Genomic DNA, 20,672 nt, shown 5'->3' with positions numbered 1-20,672 from the left:
AATAGTTGAGTAGTATTCCATTGTACAATACATTCCATTGTATCCATTCATCTCTTGAAAGGCATCTTGGGCTCCTTCCATAGTTTGGCTATTGTGGACATGGCCGCTGTGAACACTGGGGTGCACGTGCCCCTTTGTTCCACTACAACTGTATCTTTGGGGTACTGGTAAATATCAAAGATACAGATGTAGTGTCAAATACTTGTTGACAGTACTTGTGTGAGTTTATTTCTGGGCTTGCAATTCTGTTGCATTGGTCTATTTCTGACAGTACCATTGTTTTGATTACTTTGTAATATACTTTGAATTCAGGGAATTTTGTGCTTCCAGGTTTGTTCTTCTTTCTCAGTATTGTGTTGGATATTTGGCATCTTTTTATGGTTCTGTACAAATTCTGGGATTTTTTTTCTATGTGAAAATGTCACTGGAATTTTGATAGTGATTGCATTGATTTTAGGTAGGGTGGACATATTAACAATATTAATTCTTCTGCTCTGTGAACACAGGATATTTTTCCATTTGTTTCCTTTCTTTCATGATTATCTTTCATGTCCCTGGTTAAATTTCTTCCTATGAATTTTATTGTTTTTGATGCTACTGTAAATGGGACTTTTTTTCCTTTTTAAAAACTTTTTTATTAACATATAATGTATTATTGCCCCAGGGGTACAGGTCTCTGAATCATCAGGCTTATACACTTGACAGCACTCACCGTAGCACATACCCTTCCCAATGTCCATAACCCAGCCACGTAAATGGAACTTTAAAAAAAAAAAAGTTTCTTTTCAGATGTTTTGTTGTTAGTCTATAGCAACATAACTGATTTCTATATATTGGTTTTGTATCCTGAAACTTTATTGCAATTGGTTATTAATTCTAATAGGTTTTTGGTGGAGTCTAGGAATTTCTGTATATAAGATCGTATCATCTACAAACAATTTTAATTTCCTCTTTCTGATTTGGATGCCTATTATTTCTTTTTCTTGGCCATTTGGTCTGGGCTTCCACTGGTCCAGGACTTCCACTATGATCCTGAACAGGAATGATGATAGTGGGCACCCTTGTCTTGTTCCTGATGTTAGAGACTTTCCAGCCTATCATTATTGAGTATGATGTTAGCTGTGGGGCCAACAAATAGGGATTTTACTATGTTGAGCTACATTTCTTCTGTATCTAATTTATTGAGAGTTTTTCTCATGAAGGATGTTGAGTTTTATGAAATACATTTTCTGTATCTATAGAGATGATCATATGGCTGATTTAATCTTTCTTCCTATTAATGTAGTATATCACCTGTCTTACCCCTATTGAACCCTCCTTGCATACAAGAATAAATCCCTCTTAATCGTGGTGTATAATCTTTTGAATATGCTGTTGAATTTTGTTGAGAATCTTTGCATTTGTATTCATCAAGGATATTTATTTGTAGTTTTCTTCTAGTGTCTTTATCAGGCTTTGGTATCAAGGTAATTCTTGCGTCATAAAGTGAATTTAGAACAATGAATTCTGGAACACTGAAAAGAAATAAAGTGAAAACAAAGTGAGTTTGGGAAAATTTGAGAAGGATTGTTACTCTTGAAATTTTTGGTAGACTTCACTAGGGAAACTGTCTGATCCTGGGCTTTTCTTTGTTGGGAAGTTTTTAAATCGTGATTCAATCTTCTTACTTGCTACTGGTCTCCAATTTTCTGTTTCTTCATTATTCATTCTTAATAGGATTGTGTTTCTGGGAACTTCTCTATTTCTTTTAGGTCATAAATTTCTCAGGGTATGTTTGTTCATAGTAGTCTCTTCTAATCCTTTGTATTCTTGTGGTAGGAGTTGAAATGTCTTCTTTGCTTCTGATTTTATTCATTTCAGTTTTTTCTTCATTTAGATAATGGTTAGTCAGTTTTATCATTTTAAAAACCCAGTTCTTTGTTTTATCATTTCTGTGGTTTTTCCAGTTTTTATTTCTGCTCTAATCTATTTCCTTATTTTTGCTCATTTTTGGCTGTTTGTTCTTTTTTTCCTACTTCCCTGAGATAGAAAATTAGGTTATTTCAGATAATCTTTTTTCTTAATATAGGCATTTATTACTGAAAAGTTCCCTGTTAGAACTATTTTTGTACCATCTGGTAAGTTTTAGTATATTGTTTCCACTTCCTTTTGTTTCACACTATTGTATCTATTAGTTGTTTGGGAGTGTGTTCTATAGCATATTTGTGAGCTTCTAGTTTTGTACCATTATATTTGAAGACCTACTTGGTACAATTTCCATCATAAGTTAGCTAAGAAATTGTTTTATGACCTAACATATGGTTTGTCCCCTAGAACGTTCATTGTACACTTAAGTGTATTTATTCTGCTGCTGTTGAATGGAGTGTTCATTTTATGTCTGTTAGGTCTATTGGACTAAAGTATAATCTAAGCCCATGTTTTCTTATTGATTGGATGAGTTATCTCCTGTTGAACCTGCGGTATTAGAATCCCTGACTACTGTACGGCTGTTTTTTTTCTACCTTCAAATATGTTACTGTTGGTTTAATATATTTAGGTGCTGTGATACGGTCATATATACTTATAGCTATTATATTTTTTGGATGAATTGACTCATTTTTCATTATATAATGACCCTATTTATCTCTTGTGACCATTTTTCACTTCAATTCTATTTTTTTCTGATGCATGTATAGCTACCCTATTCTTTTGGCTTCCATTTCCATGGAATCCGTATCCTCTCTTTGAATGTATTTTTCTCCTTGAAGCTGAAAGGAATGTCTAGGGGGCACCGTATAATTGGGTCTTCTTTTTTTGTCCATTTATCCACTCTATATCTTTTGAATGAATAATTTAATCCATTTTCATTTAAGTCATTGTTGACAGATAAGGATTTATTAATGCCATCTTAATTGTTTTCTGCTGTCAGGGCCTAGGATTTTATTATTTTGGCAGGCGGGGGTAGGGGAGTCATTTTGTCACTCTGCCTCAGTTGAGCATCTAGGAAGTATTAAAACTGTGAAGGCTTCTCAGTGCACTTTGAACCTGGAAAATAATCCAAACAGGCCCAGGGGACTACGAGTTGGGCAGGTGGAACATATCCCTGTAATCTAGGAATTGTGATGTCTAAGAAACAAGACACAGAATCAGAAAAATAAAATAAATTCCATACTTTCCCCACTCCTGGGGGCGGGAGGAGAATCGGTCACTATCTAAGAGGATACGGGCAGCTGTTTGTTTTATAAATTGATGAATTTTTACAGCAGTATGTTTTGACTCCGTTCTCTTTTTCTTTTGTGTATTTTGTGTAGTTCTGCTTTGAGATTACCATGAGGCTTACATAAAACATCTTATGATAGAATAGTCTGTTTTTTACTGGTAATTTAACTTCAGTAGCTTACTGAAACTACTCTTTACTTCTTGTTCCCTCTGAGGGGGGACTCCGCTTTTTATACCTTCTGTTGATCCTGTAAAAGTAGGCTGGGTGCTGCATGCTCTGGTTTGTGTCCTTTCTCCTCATCCTGCAGAATCGAGGTGGCTTTCTGCATTTGGCCAGTTGTTGTCTGAAAGGCCTTTCTTGCCTTCAGAGGGTATACAGGTGGCAGAGGATAGAAGGGTGTGTAGGTGATGCCTATGGAGTATTGAGGGTGCCTGTGGGCCAGCTCGGGGGGGAGCCACTGTTGAAGTCTCTTCAGCAACTTGGTGGCAGGCTTCCTGACGGATTGCATCAGGTAGCTATTAGGATCTGCATTTTTTTGATGTGTTCCATTCTGAGGCCTGGCTGCTATTCTCCATTGTTCATTGCCCCCTAGTTGTGCATTGTATGACTCAGTATTCTGGATGGAGTAAAAATTGTGTCTCTGTCCATCTCCCACACAGCTGGGAGGCCAGGTGCTCACTAACACACACTCAGTTTCCCCTGTGGGAGAGATCATGGGAGAAGTTCTCTCTGGGCACTGAGCTGTGCCCTGCGGAGGAAACTGAAACTCTACTTTTTTTTTTTTTTTTTAAAGATTTTATTTATTTGACAGAGAGAGAGATCACAAGCAAGCAGAGAGGCAGGCAGAGAGAGAGGAGGAAGCAGGCTCACTACTGAGCAGAAAGCCCGATGCGGGGCTTGATCCCAGGACCCTGGGATCATGACCTGAGCCGAAGGCAGAGGCTTAATCCACTGAGCCACCCAGGCGCCCCTGAAACTCTTTTTTTTTTTTATGATTTTATTTATTTATTTGACAGAGATCATAAGTAGGCAGAGAAGCAGGCAGAGGAGGAAGCAGGCTCTCCAATGAGCAGAGAGCCCGATGTGGGGCTTGATCCCAGGACCCTGGAATCATGACCTGAGCCGAAGGCAGAGGCTTTAACGCACTGAGCCACCCAGGCACCCCCGAAACTCTACTTTTTAAACCGTCTTCACTGCGTCTATTGTTTCATTATTATTGTTGTTCCATTGGTGCTCTGGCATATCTCTGTTGGACTCAACCTCCACAAAGGCATTTTTGTCCATAGGCAACTGTCAAAAATCAGTGTTCTGTACAGAGGAAGTGGTAGAATGTTCTTATAAGCCATGGTTCTTAAAAAGTCAGTACTGTCAATTTTATTACATATAAAAAGCAAGTTTCTTAGAAAATATCACCTGAAATTATGTCGGGAAAAAATTTAAATTCATAGTATATAAGTAACCATTACTTAAGTTTAAACATTTGCAAATCATCCTTGAAAAGTGAAGAAGTCCAGTAGTTTCTAAGTCATTTTTAGCAAATATTCAACTACTGAAAGCAGCACAGCCACTGTAGATGCCCTCTGTCATAAAGACCCTGTTAATGAGAGCAGCAGAAAGTGCCAAGGGGTGCAGCATTATAGTGGCAGGTATCAAAAATTGGCAAGAAATATTTCTTTCCAGACAATGAGGACCCTGTCCAGAGAAGGAATACTTGTGGTTGGGACTTGACTTCGATAGAGAAGGATTACTTGGGAAGGTGGTAGAAACCGCTTAGGCAAAGAGTGCTAAGGAACCAGAGATGGCAGAATTCAAAGTACAGGCAAAAAGATCGACCCAGGAAAATGAGTGGTTTACCTGTGAAGTACTGATGGTGTTTCTCAGTGGCGGTGGCTCATGAAGAAATCAAGGGGAGTGAAGAGTTAGTGAAGAAGTCTGCCTGAAATAGGTAAAGTTTTGAGAGACGAAGGAGGCATGGCTACACAGAGGCACCATATTTTAAGGAAATAGCTAGTTTTTGTTAACAACAACAATAAACTGAACCCCCCTAAGCTCTGTGGTCTTTTGCTTGTAGCCAGTTCACCAGTTCAGAAGAATGGGTCCTATTCAAACACGGAAAACTTACCAGAAAGTTAGGTGAAATTGCAAAAAAAAAAAAAAAAAAAAAAGAAATCACTCTAGTATGGATAATGAAGTACTTGGAGGAAAGACCATAAAACTATGAGAATTTAGAGGTGGCTAGAGAATAGGAAGTAGTAATGTGGCATATGATAAATCTTGTTTATAAACATGGACTCGAAGGTTTTTCTTTAACAGTATTACCAACCACAAACTTAGCTGTAACATAAAATAGCAAAAGTCAGGTTGTAGGAATGGTTGATTAAGCTGTAGAGGAAGTATAAATTAATTGAAAACTATCACAGTAATGGCTTAAAGTAGAAGTAGTGTTCACTAATACCATAGAGATTACTTAATATTTGCCATTTATGATTCTAAAAAGTTAGCAAACTATAAATATAAGTGAACTTTCTTAATTAGGTAAAGGATATCTTAAAATGTCTAGCAAATATCTTATTTAATACTGATAATTTAAAATAATGCCTATAATTACATACTACTTAGTGGTATTAGTCAAAGCATAAGAATAGAAAAAGAAATGCAGGGAATAAATAAATGTAAATGAGTAAACATGTCATAGTTACTTAGGATTGTCCACCTGAAAAATTTATCACCATTTATGGAGAACCAAAAATAAAAATTATTACTAGAGTTGAACAGGTTTTCTGAATTCAAAGTCACTATCCAATAATCACTACTATTTTTATACAGTAAGCAATTTAAATATGTAATTGAACATAAAATCTTTACTAGGAAGAAAAAATATACTTTAGTATTTTTTAGATTACAAAAGGTTTTTTAAAATTTTTTTAATTAAGTAATGTTAGTCACCATACACTACATCATTAGTTTTTGATGTAGTGTTCCATGACTTCTTGTTTGTATATAACACCCTCATTGCAATACGTGCCCTCCCTAATACCCATCACTAGGCTAACCTCCCCTCCAAAAAATAATAGCCCTCAGTTTGATTCCAGGAGTCCACAGTCTCTCATGGTTCATCTTCCTAATTCCCGCCCCCCTCCCCTCCCCCCCGCTTCACTTTCCCCTTCCTTCTCTCAACGTCCTCCTTGCTATTCTTTAGGTTCCACAAATAAGTGAAATAATAAGATAATTGCTTTCTCTGTTTGACTTATTTCACTCAGCATAATTTTCTCCAGTTCCATCCATGTTGATACAAATGCTGGGTATTCATCCTTTCTGGTGGAGGAGAATACAGATTCCTTTCCATCATTATTTTAAATAAGTACATAAAACATAACCCAAAGAAGGAAAAGACTCAATAAATAGTAGTGATGATTACTATTAGCTTACAACAATAATTCTGGGGAGGAAAATAATGAAGGCATGCTATTGTCAACTGAGTCGAATTCAGAGAGATTACATTATCAGTATTTTGGTAGACTAAAACAGTGACAAGATTGGGCAAAACACTAAATACTAAATAACTTTTAACTTAACAGAAACACTGAAATAAATACTATATTTTCATTAAAAAACCTGGGTAGCTTTACTGAATTAAGCAACTTGAAAACCAGCCTGAGCAAAACCCAAAACACTTTTGAACTAAGATAACTGAGATCACCTCTAGTATCCAATTATATTAGAGTATAATTAATCCATTATAACTCAATTATCAAAAGTAAGCAAATATTAAACTTAATGAAAAAGCCCAAACTTCAAGTTTGTATTTTCTCTATCTACTAGAGAGATATTTTCTCCATATATGAGAAAGTCACAGAGGTTCTTTTTGAATTTCCGGACTCTAGGTATTACTGAAGATAGATGCTATGCTATAGTGTGACATGCCTGGTTGTCTTAACCTGTCCTATCACATTCAACTCAATCGTAAAGACTACTAATTCTTTGTAGAAAATAAAACCAGAAGGATAAAGGACTACCACATGAAGATGAAGGCACAAACCAACAATTAGCTATAAATATATACACACATGTAGTCTGAATTTTGAAACTCTAGTCATATACATTTTTTATCATTTGCAAATATCTTGCCCCATTCCACGGGTTGCCTCTTCATTTTGCTGTACAGAAGTTTTTTATATTGATGAAGTCCCAGAGTTCTTTTTCACTTTTGTTTCCCTTGCCTTTGGAGATGTGTCTTGATAAAGGGCTGCTATCCAAAATCTGTAAAGAACTTCTTAAACTCAATACCCACAAAACCAAAATAATGAAGTCAGAAAATGAGAAGAAGACATGAACAGACACTTCTCCAAAGAAGACATACGAATGGCTAATAAACACATGAAAAATTATTCATCATCATTAGTCATGATCAGGGAAATTCAAATCAAAACCACAATGAGATACCACCTTACACCAGATAGAAAGGCAAAAACTGACAAGGCAAGACAAATGTTGGAGAGGATGCAGACAAAGGGGAATCCTCTTACACTGCTGGTGAGAATGCAAGTTGGTACAGCCACTTTGGAAAACAGTGGGGGGGGGGTCCTCAAAAGTTAAGAATACAGCTACCCTTTGAGCGAGCAATTACACTACTGGGTATTTACCCCCAAAGAAACAGATGTAATGAAAAGAAGGACCACATGCACCCCAATGTTGATAGCCGCAATGTCCACAATAGCCAAACTGTGGAAGGAGCCAACATGCCCTTCAACAGATGAATAGATAAAGAAGATGTGGTCCAAAGTTTCAAAGGAGTATTAATAAACAAGGAAACTAAGATTCAGCAAACTAAACTTGTAGCTTACACAGCTAGAAAATGATTGGCTAGGAGTTGATCCCATGTGTCTTACTTCTAGTTCTAAATTCTTTTAATGATGCTGGGCTTCTCTAAATTGGGACATGTATCTCATATGTTGGATGTTTAAACCAATGGATGTAGTGAGCCATTATGACGACAAATAAATGCCTAAAGTTTTATATGGTGCATAAATGTTAAATACTTGAACAGATCAATTTTCTTCCATTCTCTGCTACATCATGCAGATTTTGTATTTCTGCTTTGAATCCTTGGAAGCTAATTACCTTGGCATAGCAGAAAATATTCTAACATTCAGAAGCACATACTTGAGAAGGAAATCTTGGCAAGTGTGCACACTCCCCAATGGCAGACTTTTAGAAGTTAGTAACAGGCTGCAGAGTATAGACATGTTTTCAAACAATATATTTTAAAACTCTAGTCTGATGACAAAATGTTGAATGTAAAAAGCTCCTCCTCTTGAAACTTTTGTTTTTCATAATACAGAAATATACAAACTGTGATATTTTCCTTAGCTATAGATAGCTTATGGAAACTAATTTGAATCTTCTTTACCACATTCTGCCTGATAGCCACCACTACCCTCACCAAATATGACTATTTATTGTAAAAACAGCTAGACTGAAGTGGAAAAAGAAATGGTTTTGTTCATTTCTAATCTTACCCAATTCTTAAGATATCCTTACAAAGTTAAGAGGATACCCAAAATGCTAACCCATTGATTCAGATTTTCAAACATTTGTGTGAAATAACCAATATCCCCTTTTCCTATGGGAAAGATAATGTTTAGTAATTTTTCTCTGATGAAAGATTGGATTGCACAGAAAAGGAAAGTTTCTAAAGTAAAAATAATGAATTAGACCAGACCACTAATATAATATCAAGTTGTATGCAAATAAGAATAACGAGAAAAAGTTTGTTAAAGAAGCTCTGTCCACATACCCACTTCTTGGTAAAGAACAAGCCTGTACAGTTAGCATTTGTATATTGAACCTTTGCAGAAGTATCTCCCAGGGGATTACTGAGTGTTTCACATGCTTCATTCTATAGACTATTCTATTGCTAGGTTTTTTTTTTTTTTCCATTATTCATATTATGGTATGTGACTCACAGGCTGAGAACGTGGTGTTTTCTGGAGATAGGAAGCTGTTTATAGTGCTTTAGGGTATAGATTAGAGACAAAGTTTACAATTTCCTTATATGGAGGAAGATATGCAAATATTTAAAAAGTATATTAGAGTTTCCTGATTCTGAGTTTTAAAAAAAAAATAGGTAAAGGAGTATTCATAGGTTCCTCCTGGTCTTGGAAAAAAATAAAAGCTATTAACTCCTGTTTATAAGTGATGGTAATTGTTTATAGAGCTGAATAAGCATTGATCCTGGTTTTACTCCATTTTCCCTTCCTCCGTTCCCGAAAGAAGGAGGATGATCAACAAGCAGCTTACACATCACCTGTTTTATCATGAGTCGAAAATAGAATGGTTGGGTAAAATATTGAACTCCACTGCTACATAATTTTAAGGAGTATTATGTAGATCTATAGTTTATAGTTTTCAGAAATAAATGTTGACTTGGAATATCAAAATGAGTTAAAATGTTGTGTTTTGTAGCCCTTAGCACAGATCTTCATGGCAGCCTAAAGCTCTTCATAGATGGCTGTCCTTTCAAAGCAGAAATAGAAGTGTGATAGTTACATTCATTTCACATGCAAAGAAAGATATCCTAAGAAGTTGCAATTAAAAATGTGAAATATAAACATCATCTTTAAAAATCTAATAACCCAAACTTTATTATCACAGTAAATCTTAGTAGGACAGAAGCAGTTTTCTGCCTTTGATCACTGATGATCTATATTGTAAGATGATTCTCAAACCTTAATGTGTCTTCTGTCTCAAAGAAATTAGATCAGTTTAATTAAGTTTTGTGACAAATTTACATTTGAAATTAATACAGACTATTAAATGAGTTTCACATTCCTGAAGGGTTCTTTGGTGTCTGCATATTGTGTTGTATCAGTAGAAATGTATTTCTTGAGACCATTCAAAACTGCAAGGTGGCTCTCACATCAGAATGATTACCTTTCCAAATTTATTTGAAATTATGTAACTTCTAATATTATGCATACTGTGGGGTTTTTTTTTTTTTTTTTTTACTTTGTTCTCTTTATAAGTGAGAAGCAGGTAAGTGCTGCTAATGTTTTTTTCAGTGAAGCAACTGCTGTTTTTAACTTTGAGTCATTTGAAGATGGTATGTCTGTTTGCAAATTGGTAGTTTCCGTATATAGCCTCATGTATATTTTTGTGTTAGGACTATGGCAAGAATATAATGGAAAGATTTCATATATTTTTAGGGTACCATTTTCTTAATGTAGTTCCTAATGTAGTTCCTAATTTTGTGTAATGAGGACAGACAGTAGCCTCAGTAATTCAAAGAACATCTTAAAACTACTCATACATGAATGGACCTCCTTTTTCTTTCTTTTTTAATGTTGTGTGGTTGCCCTAGTCTTTTGCTTGTTGTAAAGTCGTAATTAAATAAACCTCACTATGAAGATCCAATACTTGGAATGACTGTCTAGCTTCTGTACTCCATGCCTAACCTTAATCCAACTCAGTAGTGGTTATAAATAATACTTGTTGAGACAGTTAGGTTCAGTGTGTAACTCCTTTCCATGAAATAAAATATTTAGTCTCAAGAAAAATACTTCCTACCTTTTTCCTTTATAGACTGAGTGATAGGAAATAATGGTTATACTATAAATTTACTACAGTAAGTCACTTATGATTAGTAGAAATGAATAGTGTATGAATTTTCTGATGTGGTTGTCTATGTTACTCTGGAAATTATACTTGAAGAAGTCATTAAATTATTTGTAATATAACATTGTAAGGACATGGACTGTAGAGAGGATTATATAAAACAGGATATTTTTAGTCTTTACTGTAAAGTGAGTATAGTTGACCTTTGAACAAATCAGGTTTGAATTGTTTGGGTCCATTTATATGCAGATTACTTTTTATAAATACAGTACAGTACTGGTAAGGTATTATCTTTAGCTAATTTTAAGAATAAGTATATAATAGGGGGCACCTAGGTGTCTCAGTCAGTTGGGTGTTTTGACTATTTCAGCTCAGGTCATGATCTCTGATGTGAGATAGAGACTACAGATTCTCTCTCTCCTCTTCCTCCGGTCTTCGCCTCTCCCCCTTTTAAAAAATATTCTTTTATTATTTTTATAATTTTTTAATTTGAGAGAGAGTGTGTGAATGGGGAGGGGCAGAGGGAGGAGAAAGAGAGAGAGGGAAAGCAAAAGAGAGAATCTGAAGCCAACTTCTTTTGAGATCATGCCCTGAGCTGAAATCAAGAGTCAGTTGCATAACCAACTGAGCCACCCAGACACCCCTCTTTTTTTATTATAGTCTTTATCTGGTTTTGGTATTAGGGTAATGCTGGCCGCATAGCATGACTTTGGAAGTTTTCTGTTTTTTTGATACAGTTTGAGAACAATGGATATTAACTCTCCTTGAAACATTGGTAGAATTCACCTCTGCAGCCATCTGGTCCTGGACTTTCTGTTTGTTGAGAGTTTTTGGATTCCTAATTCAGTGTCTTTGCAGGTTATTGGTCTGTTCAAGTTTTCTGTTTCTTCCTGTTTCAATTTTGGTAGTTTATATTTTTCTAGGAGTGCACCCATTTTTTCCAGATAACCCAATTCGTTGGCATATAATTGCTCATAATATTCTCTTGTACATATTTCTGTGGCAATGGTTGTTATTTCTTCTCTCTCATTTGTGATTTTATTTATTTGGGTCCTTTCTCTTTTTGCTAAGTCTGGCTGAAGGTTTATCAGTTTTATTGATTTTTTTTCCCAGAGAACCAGCTCCTGGTTCCACTGGTCTGTTTATTGGGTTTGGTTTTTTTTTTTTTTTTTTAGTTTCTATATCTTCTTTTGTTGTTCTTTTTCTAGCCCTAAGGGTGTAATGTTAAGTTGCTTGAGTTTTTTCTTACTTCTTGAGGTAGGCCCGTGTTGCTATACACTTTTGCTTAGGACTGCTTCTGTTGTGTCCCAAAGATTTTGGACTGTTTTTTTTTCATTTCTTCCATGTATTTTTTAAAAATTTCTTCCTTGATCTCCTGGTTGACCCACTTATTGTTTCGTAGCCTGTAGTTTAACCTCTATGTATTTGTGGTCTTTCCAAATTTTTTCTTGTGGTTGACTTCTAGTTTCATATCATTTGGTCAGAAAGGGTACATGGTATGATCTCAGTCATTTTGTATTTGTTGAGGCCTGATTTGTGACCTGTTATGTGGTCTACTTTGGACAATGTCCCATGTGTACTTGAGAAGAATGTTTTGGGATAGAATGTTCTGAATATATCTGGTAAGTCCATCTGGTCTAGTGTGTCATTTGAAGCCATTGTTTCCTTATGTATTTTCTGCTTAGGTGATCTGTCACTTGATATAAGTGGAATGTTACATTCTCCTAGTCCTGTATTATTATCAATTAGTTCTTTTTTGTTATTGTTTTATATAGTTGGGTGCTCTGAGGTTGGGGGCATAAATATTTACAATTATTGTATCTTCTTGTTGGATTGTCCCATTTATTATGATATAGTGCCCTTCTTAGTCTTCTTATAGTCATCGCTGTAAAGTGTAGTTTTTCTGAGGTAAGTATCACCACTCCAACTTTCTTTCAAGATCCCTTTGTATGGTAAATGTTTCTCCATTCCCTCACTTTCACTCTGCAGGTATCTTTGGGTCTAAAATTGATCTCTTAGAAGCAGCATATAGATGGGTCTTAAATTTTTAATCCACTGTGACACCGTTTTTTTTTTTTTTTTTTTAAAGATTGTATATATTTGACAAATAGAGATTACAAGTAGGTGGAGAGGCAGGCAGAGAGAGAGGAGGAAGCAGGCTCCCCACTGAGCAGAAAGCCCTATGCGGGGCTCGATCCCAGGACCCTGGGATCATGACCTGACCTGAAGGTAGAGGCTTTAACACACTAAGCCACCCAGGCACCGACCCTGTGTTTTTTTATTTTAACTTTTAGTGCATTTACATTCAAAGTAAGATCTTATTTGTTTATTGTCATTTCTGGAGATTTCTCTGATCCTTCCTTGTCTTTGTCACTTTGGGTCTTTCCAGTCAAAGAGTCCTCTTTAGTATTACTTGCAGGGCTGATTTAATGGTCAGATGACTCCTTTAGTTTTTGTTTGGGAAATTCCTTCTCTCTCCTTCTATTCTGAATGATAGCCTTGCTGCATAGAATATTCTTGGCTGTGGATTTTTCCCATTCAGCATGTTGAAATATATCATGCCACTTTCTTCTGGCCCGTTAAATTTCTGCTGAGAAATCTCCAGCTAGCCTTATAGATCTTATGAGTTAAGGACTTCTTTTACCTTGCTGCTTTTAAGATTTGTTCTTTATCAGTATATGTCTTGGTGTTGGCTTGCATTTGTTGATTTTGATTAGAAGTTCTCTGTGCCTCCTAGATCTGGATGTTTGTTGGCCTCCCCAAGATAAGTGAAGGATTATGCTATTATTTTTTGAAATAAATATTCTACTCCCTTTTCTCTTTTCTTGTTCTGGGACTCCTTTGTTATTACGTTTGATGGAGTCACTGAGTTCCCTAAGTCTATTCTCATGTTTCATAATTCTCTCTCTTCTGTTCAGCTTCATTATTTTATCTTCTGGGTCACTTACTTGTATTCCTCTGCTTCTTCTAGCCTGCTGCTCATTGCATCAAGCCAGTTTCCAATCTCATTCATTGTATTCTTCATCTCTGTGGTATGGGTCTCCTTGATGTCTTCTATTCTTTTCTCAAGCCCAGTGAGTATCCTTATGATTATTGCTTTAAATTTTCCATCAGGCCTATTACTTATAACTCTCGGCTATGGCTTTATCTTGCTCTTTCATTTGGATTAATTTCCAAAGTCCCAGAGTTAGTAAGTAAAAATTATTCTAATGGGTGAAGTGATACATGGTTTTTTTAAACTTAGTTCTGTGACCATTATTTTTAAAAGATGCAGAATTCTGATATACTTTGATTTACATATTATAACATTATACCCTGTTTTTCAGTGTATAGTTTTTGCTATGACTTCTGGGCAGATGTGGAATCATATTCGTGGACCTCCATATGCTCATAAGAACCCACACAATGGACAAGTGGTAAGTGTTTGTTCTAAGCATTCATATTTTGAACTTTAATCCTGTTTATTTTTAATCTAGTATTCACACACAACATGGGGCCCAAATTAAGGACCTCAAGATTCAGGTGCTCTACTGACTGGGCCCTTTCATCCTGTTTATATAGGAATAAAAAATCATGTGCAGTATTTAGTGAGAACAGATTTTGTCTGTAAATCTAAAGTTTTGTTCTTTCTCTTCTAATACTACCTCTACTATATATACACACTTGCATGTATATATAATATGTTTTTTTAGGGTGAGGACTGCTTTAGTGTTTAAGAAAATTATGGTACCTACCACATGAAATAAACATTCATAACCTAGTTTTTCACCTTTACATATTGCTACAGCAGTATTATGTAATGCCAAGAGAGGCAATAGGAATAGTTTGTTCTTAACTGAATTTACCATTAATGGGACACCAACTACAGATTAATTAAAACATTCAGAACCCTGGCAGTCATCATATTAGAAGGCTACGAAGTGTTTGCTACAACATTAAAAAAGAAATTGATGTGCAGCTGAATCAGTAGCAAAGTTCACATTAGTAACTGCTACTGAATTTATTTATTTTGTTGCTTCACTTTTCTAGGTATTTTGTTTTTGTTTGGTAAATGGAATATATTGTAATCAACTTTGGAAAACTAGATCAGCTGTCTTTGGGGCTTAATATTTATTAGGTTGGTGAAGATTAACTGTTTAAAAATGTGACCTTCTCTAACTTTTTCATTTTGAAAACAAAGATTACTCCAGTAATGACATCCTTCATGTACCTGTTACCAAACAGTTACTAGCTCATAACAATACTTGTTTCATCTCTTCTTCCTGTCAGTTCTCTTCACCTTCCATACAGAAATACTTTAGTAGGTATCCCTAGAAGACAAGGTCTTTGAAAATCATAACCATGTTGCCACAATCACCTAGAATATTAAATTCTTAATTTCTTTTTTTTGTATATAAATTCTTAACTCAAAGTTGCAGTTTTGAATGAAATTTTCACATGGCAGAATGTTATAAATTCTGTTTAACTCTATAGATTACAACATAAGTTTGAGATTCATTGTTTATAGTGCTTTAAATACCTATAATATTAAAGCCAACAAGTTATTTCTTCTTCCTACATTATGACTTTCTTTGAACTTCTTGATGGAACTCTGTACATTGGGAAATCATTCACTTTGTTCATTGCCCAGTTAGGTTTTAAGGACTAGTTGCTAGCCAGAGTTAGGTAAGGATCAGTTTGGTCTCAGATTTCTCCTGAAGATGGCAATGATACTGTGTCAGAGTGAGACTGTTTGGATGATCAGCTGCCATAGTCATTTAGACACAGCTTTTTCCATGTGTGTATATTTTTGAAATCTTTCATTAGTTACAGGAGTTACTGGGTGTTTTTAATAATTAAATTATTTTAAAGAAAATAAGTGGAAATAATGATCAAGGAAATCTTTCCAGCAGCCTGACTAGAAAGTGTTCTCCTTTCCTCTCCTCCTTCCCGATACCCATACTCTTCTGTCCCTTTCCTATTATGTTTGTCCTTCGTAGCACTAAATCATCTAACATGCTATCAAATCTACTTATTTTGTATTATTTGTATTTGTCTGCCTTTTACCATGACACCAGTAAGACATAAAAAGTCCTGCTATCAGGTACTTACCATTACCAGTTTTTATCACTGTTCCTACTACATAAAGTCCTAATGCAAAGATTGGATCACTATTATGTTCCTACTAGTTGAAAGTGTAAATTTGGGAAATCTTATAAATTTGTTACTACTGTCTTTTAAGAGGATATTCCTTAGGTTGTAAAGCATTAAGCATTGCTTTTTATTTGATTTGTTTAAGTATATGGAAAATTAACCAACATTCTTAGGAAATGTGTTAACTTGTATAGGGGAAGAAAAAATAGTTTTTCCTCTACTCTTCTGAGTTTTTGGCTAGGACCATTATAACAAAATACGGAATTATAAGAGAAAAACAGACATTTATTAAGAAGTATACTTCCTTTATACATGGGAGGTACTCAGGGAAAAATCGGTAATACTCAGAGGTGACCAGGAAAAGCAAGGTAAGTAAAAGTCAGATTTATTGTGCAGAATTAAGTTACAAGGTGCCCTCCCCCCACGCCCCCACATTTTTTGGTAAAGCTCTAAAGTTGGCTCTAGGCATTTACCTTTCTCCTTCCTGGCAGAGAGGGAGGAGGGACACCTTTGTAATTTTATATGCTGCTTTTAGGCACATTGGGGAGGCCAGAAATCTTTCTTAAATCTTCTCCTCAACTGCCTTCAACTTATAATAGTCCTTACAGGAAAGTTGCATGCCTTTCTTAATCTAATCTCTATTGTCTATAGCTTTTCTAAATCATCTAATCTTCTTACATGTAGTGTACTGGAGTAATAAGCTCCCAAAGTTTGTGCCAGTAACAGTAACTGACAATGAATGTGACCTATTGTTTACTGACTACATGTGAGACACTAGACTTCAATAGCTGAATATTTTAGGATACTAGGTGAATATTCCTAAAACGTAAATTATTATAATAAGTATGGACCTGCCTTACCAGTTTACAATCCCAAGTACCTTTCCCATTTCCTCACCATTGTAATTTTATTTTTCAACCTGTTAACTCTTCTGTTTTGCAAAGAAACTCAGCCTTAGCCTATTTGTGCCATTGTTTGTTTCCTAACTACATGCCTGTTTCCTGCTTCCATTCCTGAAATGTCCTCTCTATCCATCAAATTGTACCCATCCTTCGTATCTGATTTTGCCACCCTGCTGAGATGCGCTACGTAATTACACTGCAAGTGCCCCTACTTCCCTTTACATATTTATTAACATGTAGTTAATCCATTTACGTATCTGTGCATTTTTTAGTACAATAATTCTTCAATATTTTATATATCCCACTTTAGTCAAATCCTTAGACATAATGGAGTTTCTCTGAAGCTGTTTTTATCTTGACAACTTGTATGTAGCTGGTCCTCAGGAAGTGTTTTATTAAATGATTATAAGGATTCATACTAGAAGATTTTTGTTTCTAAAATTAGATTATCTTAATTCTCCTTTTAATGGTCTCACTAGTCAGAAGAATAATAGGATTAACATGTCACTGTTAATTCAGCATAAACCAGTTCTTCTGACAGGAACATTTATTTTAAAGTTCAGATTAGAGAGAGATTATTTAGAAAATTATTTATCTTTTTCCACATTTTTATATTACTATTTTTCAGGTAGTTATTGGCATGGCCCTTAAGAAAAGGTACTCTGAGGCCTAGAGGAACACACTGGGAGAATTTTCTGTAAAGGGAAAAGCATTTCCTTCATACATACATCTTTTAACTATTTACCTTAACTTTCAGCAACTTAAATTAGAAATAATGAAATTTAAACCTATAGCTAAGGTATTTCAAAAGATGAATTTTGTTCCAACTCCTTACCCTTTTGTATTTTATAAAAATAGAAAGATCTTAGAAATTCAGGAGCTTTTTGCTAGAGCAATGATGCGTGAATGTACTCCTGGCCACAGAGATGTGGATACAGGTTTAAGTTTATGTGAGATATTAACTGTTTAGCAGTATAGACAAAGCCTTTAGTCTGCCTATGAAAGCACTGTGTAAAGGAGCAGTAGAATGTTGCCCCTTAGTATAGAGCTTTTCTCTTGTTTTGCATTTTAACATATTCCCAAGCAAATTTATCTTCCTGTCTTTTATATGCATAATGTCAACATACACTGAAACAGGAAATTATAGTTTAAGTTTTGTTTTAATGAATTGATTTACATAATAATGTGTTTTCATATTACTGAAATATGAAATATGAGATTAACTTTGCTTTACAATGAAATGGTTACTAGTACATAACTTTAAATAATGATTGTTCATTAGAATGATAATAGTAAATGTTTTTCTTTATAATAGATGTGTTTAAATTTCAAGATATAACTTGAAAATTAGTACCATCCTTCTTTGGGAATTTCTTCATATTTTAATCTGTATTTCTAAAGAGAAATTACGATGTAGGATTTGTATTTTTTAGAATATTATAATGAGGCTGTTTACTTCTTTCAGTGGTATGGAGTATCTTGTGAATATATAAAGGAATTTTATAACTTGGCATTTATTCCTGATCACCAGTGTACATCAAGTGCATTAGTGGGGAGTAAGCTGTATAAGACAATTTCCATTTACACTTTGGAGATTTATTTGTAGTTAACTGTTATACACAAAGATCAGCTAATTGAGTTTAATTTTGCTAATTACATAAATGGTTTACTTCAATTCTATAGATGTTTTAAGGAATTTGTGTTAAATTATTCATGAAGAATTACTTATGTCAGTGTTAGGTTAACGTGAACTAACTTTGTAAATACTTGGATTGCATTATGAAGTTCTCTATGATTTCCAGAGCTATTTATTTTTTTCCTTTTCCTCTGAAGTTGTGATTTCTAAATAGAATTCTGGGTTATTAGTTCTTTTGTCCCAAACACTACATAACCACATTGCCATATTTCCTGTTTAACAGCAGTTTAATAGCAGTTGTCTTTATAAGATCCAGTTTTATATTTTTTAAGTATAAAAACCATATTAGTTACAAAAAGCCTTTATTTTTTTCCTCTGACGAGTTTTCATTTCAGGTATTGATTAGGATTATCACTTGATATTTCAGGAAATTCATAGAAATTCAAATTCTTGAAAGAAGTACAAAGCTTACTGACTTTAGGTTACCAAATTTCAAAACGTATATTAAAGCTGCATTATTTAATAGAGCATTTTATTAATTGTGCAAACTCATTCTGTTATATTGGTATATTTGTCTTTCATTCAACAGACAAGTACACATTTATGGCCATAGTAATAACCAAAATGTAGTGTGGAACCAGGGCCTTTTTAATAAATGGTGCTAGAGTAACTGAAAAATACAGAATCTTAACAGTTGTCATATACCATAAACATAAATCCCCCTGAATTATGGAGATAACTATGAATGCAAAACATGCTACATTGAAATACCTTACAATTAGGAACTATCATCATCAAGATAAGTCACAGAGTGGAGAAGATATCTGTAGTACAGATACTTTCACAAAGACTTGGATCCAGAAGACATAAAGAAGAAGCACAACTCAGTGGCAAAAAGTTGGGGAACACTTGATCGCACTTTCTCAAAAGGGGCTATAGAAATGGCCACTAAACATATGAAAAGGATTTCAGCCTTATTATTACCTATGTAAATGGAAGTTAAAACACAGTACAGTGCTATGATACCATCAGCATAATTATTAAAATCAGTAACCCTGATACCATGCAGAGTTTCAGTACCTAGAAAATGAATTCACTCAAGCAGTTTAAAAGCTGACACCATGTATTAAAACTGATCATACTCATACCCACGATCCTGAAATTTTTCATAAATATATATTTAAGAGAAATGGATACATATGAGTGCCAAATGCAGTGTAGAAAAACGTTAATAGCATTATTCTTAATAGCCCCAGAGTGGCAACAACCTAAGTGTCTATCATTCGAATAAATTATAAATAGTGAAATACATATAACTGTTTAGAACAAAAAGAACAAATCTCAAAGCTATAAACTGAAAGAAGCCTGGCACAAAACCAGGCAGAACTTATCCATGTGTTAAATGTCAGGGAAGTGGTACCTTTGAGCTGTATGAGTTGTAACTGGAATGGCACAGGAGATAGCTTGTAGATACCCCATTTCTTCATTTAGGTGATAGGCACACAGGTGTGATCAGTTTGTGAAATTCATCTAACTTTAAACTTGTGAAATAGTATGCTATACATGTATAAACATTTTTCTATACTCTGAAAACTGCAAGACATTGATAAAAGAAATGACAATAAACATAAATGGAAAGATACACAACACTCATAAGTCAGAAGAATTAACATTTGGATGTGCAGTGCATACTACACAATGCAGTCTACAGCTTCGGCGTAATCCCTATCAAAATATCAATGGCATTTTTCACAGAACTAGAACAAAGAAATCTAAAATGGAACCAAAAAGATATGGAGTAACCAAAGCTGTCTTGAGAAAGAAAAATCTGGCGGTGTCAAGAGCCTTGATTTCAAAGTATACTACCAAGCTATGGTAATCAAAACAGTATACTACTATATAAAAACACATAGATCAGTGGAGCAGCTTAAAGTCTACAAATAACTGACATTACTGGGGTTTATTACATGGGTTTAATCTTTGATAAAGGAGGCAAGAATAGACAATGGGGAGAAGATGGTCTCTTCAATACATGGTGTTGGGAAAACGAGACCACTTGCTTAAAATACACACAAAAACACTCAAAAAAGGATTTAAGACTTCAATACAAGCCTGGAAAAATTCTTAAAAGGTAACATAGTATTGGACATTTCTCTAAGCAATATTTTCCTTGATATTTCTTTAGGCA

At 34.7% G+C, this 20,672-nt stretch overlaps 1 protein-coding gene across 3 annotated transcripts in view; it reads left to right on the top strand.

Moving 5' to 3' along the window:
* The window catches only part of TUSC3 (tumor suppressor candidate 3), a 252,664-nt gene that overhangs the window by 147,669 nt on the left and 84,323 nt on the right, over positions 1-20,672 (top strand). For all 3 annotated transcript variants that reach the window (XM_059155978.1, XM_059155979.1, XM_059155980.1), the window contains exon 6: positions 14,140-14,229. In XM_059155978.1, the coding sequence (XP_059011961.1) occupies positions 14,140-14,229 (90 nt within the window). The remainder of the gene's footprint in view (positions 1-14,139; positions 14,230-20,672) is intronic.

The sequence above is a fragment of the Mustela lutreola genome, chromosome 18 (genome assembly GCF_030435805.1).
Source record: "Mustela lutreola isolate mMusLut2 chromosome 18, mMusLut2.pri, whole genome shotgun sequence".
Classification (NCBI taxonomy): Eukaryota; Metazoa; Chordata; class Mammalia; order Carnivora; family Mustelidae; genus Mustela; species Mustela lutreola.
Note: the sequence above shows the minus strand (reverse complement) of the source record. Positions and strands in the feature narration are given on the sequence as shown.